General features: G+C 60.9%; 1 protein-coding gene across 1 annotated transcript; it reads left to right on the top strand.

Annotated features, from left to right (window-relative positions):
- Window positions 1-456: 456 nt before the first annotated feature.
- On the top strand, window positions 457-2060 carry HOXC12 (homeobox C12). The gene is made up of 2 exons (XM_059680980.1): window positions 457-1066; window positions 1822-2060. Exons 1-2 carry the CDS (start codon window positions 457-459, stop codon window positions 2058-2060), a joined length of 849 nt encoding a protein of 282 aa, XP_059536963.1.
- Window positions 2061-3687: the final 1627 nt, after the last annotated feature.

Genomic DNA, 3687 nt, shown 5'->3' on the forward strand with positions numbered 1-3687 from the left:
TTGGGGAGATATTGTAAATTCCAACGGTTTTAGTTAATAAAGGAGCTAATTAAAGAGGGACGGGCTGTGCTGGGCCAGCTGTTGGTGAGAAGATAATACATGGGGGGGGGGTGCAGGGTGCAGAAGTGTGTATGTGCGGGTATTTTTGGTGTGGCTATTTTCCTCTTGCCCCGCTTTGGGCGACTGGCTCGCTCTCTACGTTAGGTTTTATATGATTTCTTAAAAAACTAGAAACCAGCGAATAAATCTGTCCCCGCGTTTCGTGCGCCCCCCCCCCCAATTGGGGAAGGGGGAAGTTGGAATTGGTGCGGGGTGGGGGGGATTCGCTGTCCCCACCCATCCCTCTGGCGGCGGCACCCACGTGAGTTGGACGGCCAATGGGTGGCCGGTGCAGGTTTAACTATGTTTAATGTCAGATAGCAATAAAGTAGAAGCTGCCGGTCGGGCCCCGCGGAAATGGGAGAGCATAATCTCCTGAATCCCGGGTTCGTGGGGCCGTTGGTGAACATCCACACGGGGGACACCTTCTATTTCCCCAATTTCCGCGCGTCCGGGGCGCAGCTGCCCGGGCTGCCGTCGCTGTCCTACCCGCGCCGCGACAACGTGTGCTCGCTGCCCTGGCCGTCGGCGGAGCCGTGCAATGGCTACCCGCAGCCCTACCTCGGCAGCCCCGTGTCGCTCAACCCGCCCTTCGGCCGCACGTGCGAGCTGGCGCGCGTGGAGGACAGCAAGGGCTACTACCGCGAGCCGTGCGCCGAGGGCGGCGGCGGGGCCCTGAAGCGCGAGGAGCGCGGGCGCGACCCGGGCCCGGGAGTTGGACCCGGGGCCGCGCTTCTGCCGCTGGAGCCGTCAGGGCCTCCTGCGCTCGGGTTCAAGTACGACTACGCGGCCGGCGGCGGCGGTGGCGACGGCGGTGCGGGACCCCCGCACGACCCGCCCTCGTGCCAGTCGCTGGAATCCGACTCCGGGTCGTCCCTGCTCAACGAGGGCAACAAGGGCGCCGGCGCGGGCGACCCCGGCGGCTTGGTGTCACCTTTAAACCCCGGCGGCGGGCTCTCGGCCAGCGGTAAGCACCCCGGCCCGCTCCCGAGACGCGCTCAGGGCGGGACGTCTGACGGGGCGGGCCGGGTAGGACCGAGCTGGGGCCGCCTGGGGTGACAGAATGTGTGGTGAGGAAGCACTTCTTTTAAAAAGAAGTGGGGGTTGGGGAGCCCTATAAACATGTAAATATCCCCATAAAAGAACTGAAGAGATTCCCTTCTGCATCAGCCCGCGGCTGGAGGGGGCAGGGAGCTCGGGAGAAGGGAAATTCTGGACCGAGCCTCCCCCAGGCCTGGGGGGTGGGAAGGTGAGGCCCAGAGCTTGGTCCCTGCTCCTCCAGAGCCGCTAGCTCCGCTTCCCCACAGCCTCCATTACCTGCATGTTTTCGCCAGCGGAGACGTTTAACTCTCGCCACTCGCTCATGTCTGTTCTAGCTGATCAGGGACCCCATCCCGGAAGATGTGAGAGGAAGGGTCCAGGAAACCCTGGAGAAGAGGTCTGGGGAGAAGGGAGGGAAGAGGAACATGGAAGGGTGAGGGATACTGCAGTGGTAGGTAGAGTTGGGGAAGCAAGGAAAAGAAGTGAAGGAGGAAAAGGAGGAGGAGGAAGGATGGGGGTTGGTAGGGGTGGGGTCTGCGTAGAAGAGAGGAGTCAGGAGAGGAAGGGCTTGGGGTTGGGCGTGAGGCCAAGGTGAAGAGGACTCGGGAAGGAGCAAGGGCTCTGCGCCTGTCACCTCTGGGTCTTCTGGCCAACCCTCGCTCCTGGTTCATCTCCACCCAGGCACGCCCTGGTACCCGATCCACAGCCGCTCACGGAAGAAGCGCAAGCCCTATTCGAAGTTGCAGCTGGCGGAGCTGGAGGGCGAATTTCTCGTGAACGAGTTCATCACACGGCAGCGCCGGAGGGAACTCTCAGACCGCTTGAATCTTAGTGACCAGCAGGTCAAGATCTGGTTTCAGAACCGGAGAATGAAAAAGAAAAGACTTCTGTTGAGGGAGCAAGCTCTCTCTTTCTTTTAGGGGGCAAGACAAGGGAGCCAGCCCCAGACTGAGCCCGTCTCTGGCAGAGAGCAAGAGGGGGCGCTGCCTGGGACACAGGCTCCCCGCTTAGGATGCCAGAAGTCTCTGGCAGGCCCTCTCTGGACGTCCTCTTGTCTGTTTTCTTCGTGTTTCCCTCTCACACACCCCCAGCAGGTCCTGCCAGGCCCCAGGGAGAAGGGAAGAACCCAGCCAGGGAGACAGAAAGCCCACAGCTGCCAGGGATAGAGACAGGGCAAGCTGAGGCACCGGGGAAGGGTTGGTTTGAGGCAGACTGAGGCTGAGGACCCGGGCGGGCGCCTGCTCCCACCACTTCCCTTCTGTGATCTGAAGTCTGCCTGCAGGAGTAGGCAAGGGTGGGGACAGAGAAACAAAGTCTCCCAGAATTCGCTGCTGGGATTAGGAGCCGCTGACAGGAGGAGCAAGAGTGGAGGGCATCAGAGAGAGTAGAAGGGGACAGGGTAGCTCTGGGAGGGCAGGAAGAAGTGGGGGAATCCAGGAGGAAGTGCGGTTTGGGAGGACAGAATGGTCAGCAATGCCCATGTCCAGAGTGTCTGGGTCCTCCCAGCCTGGATGGCAGAGCAGGCAGAAGCATGAACGGCTGGCAGACCTGGCTGCAGACAAGGCGATCACAGCCTTATGTCCTCTGTAGGGCAGGCTGTCCAAGCATCTCCTGATCCCCAGCCCGCTCCCAAGCCTTCTGCCAGCCCCTTTGCTCGAGGGTGTGCTGCCATCCTCTCTTCCTGCCCCCTAGGTAGCTGCGGACCAGGACCACAAGCCCTGCAAGCCGGGAATTGAGGGCTAAGGAGATGCAGCCTCAGGTTCAATAGCCACTCTAGGGACCCCCACCTGGCCCTCTGGGAAACCCAAGAGGCTGTGAAAGGGGCTGCGAGCATGGCATTGATTGGCGGGCGGAAGAGTTTCTGGCTGCCAGAGCTAATTCTCCCTTTCCCGCTGGCGTTCATGGTCACGGCCGGCTAGAGGCTGGACTGGCATAATTTACGAGGCAGGAGGAGAATCCGCCCCTAGAGGGGCTACTGGCCACAGTGGCCCTGCTCAGTCCGGGTTTCCCAGGCTGGTGACAATGAAGGAGGAGGCACTGCAGCCTCCCACCCAACTCCTTTCTGTCTCCCACTCCACCCTCTCCCCAACTTGGCCCTTTGTCTCAGGATCCACTGCCTCTGCCTCTGGGCTTCAAGCCTCAGAGTACAAGGACCAGAGCAGAGAGAGGAGCACATCTCCAGGACCTGTTGGAGGCCAGAGAGTGGCTTCTCCAGCGGAGGGCCTTTTATTCACAGCCCCTATCAGGCCCGAGCCCGCCCCCAGCCCGCCCCCAGCCCTACCCCCCAGCCTGGCTTAGGAGAGAGTAGTGAAGGAACTTGCCTGCCTTCCCATATGCCTTTTTTTTTTTTAATCCCTCTGGGTGAGAGTCCCTCATCCTCCCATCCATCCACCCTTGCCAAGAGCAAGGGACTGATGGGAGTTCAACTCAGCTTGGGAAGTGTGGAACTGGCCTGCTAGCTGGGAGTTCTTCCTGCCTGGGAAGAGTCTCCCCTAATACAGCCTTGAAAGGTAATCCATAAAGTCCCCCCCCCATTCTCCCACCAGC

Source organism: Myotis daubentonii, chromosome 2 (genome assembly GCF_963259705.1).
Source record: "Myotis daubentonii chromosome 2, mMyoDau2.1, whole genome shotgun sequence".
Taxonomy (NCBI): domain Eukaryota; kingdom Metazoa; phylum Chordata; class Mammalia; order Chiroptera; family Vespertilionidae; genus Myotis; species Myotis daubentonii.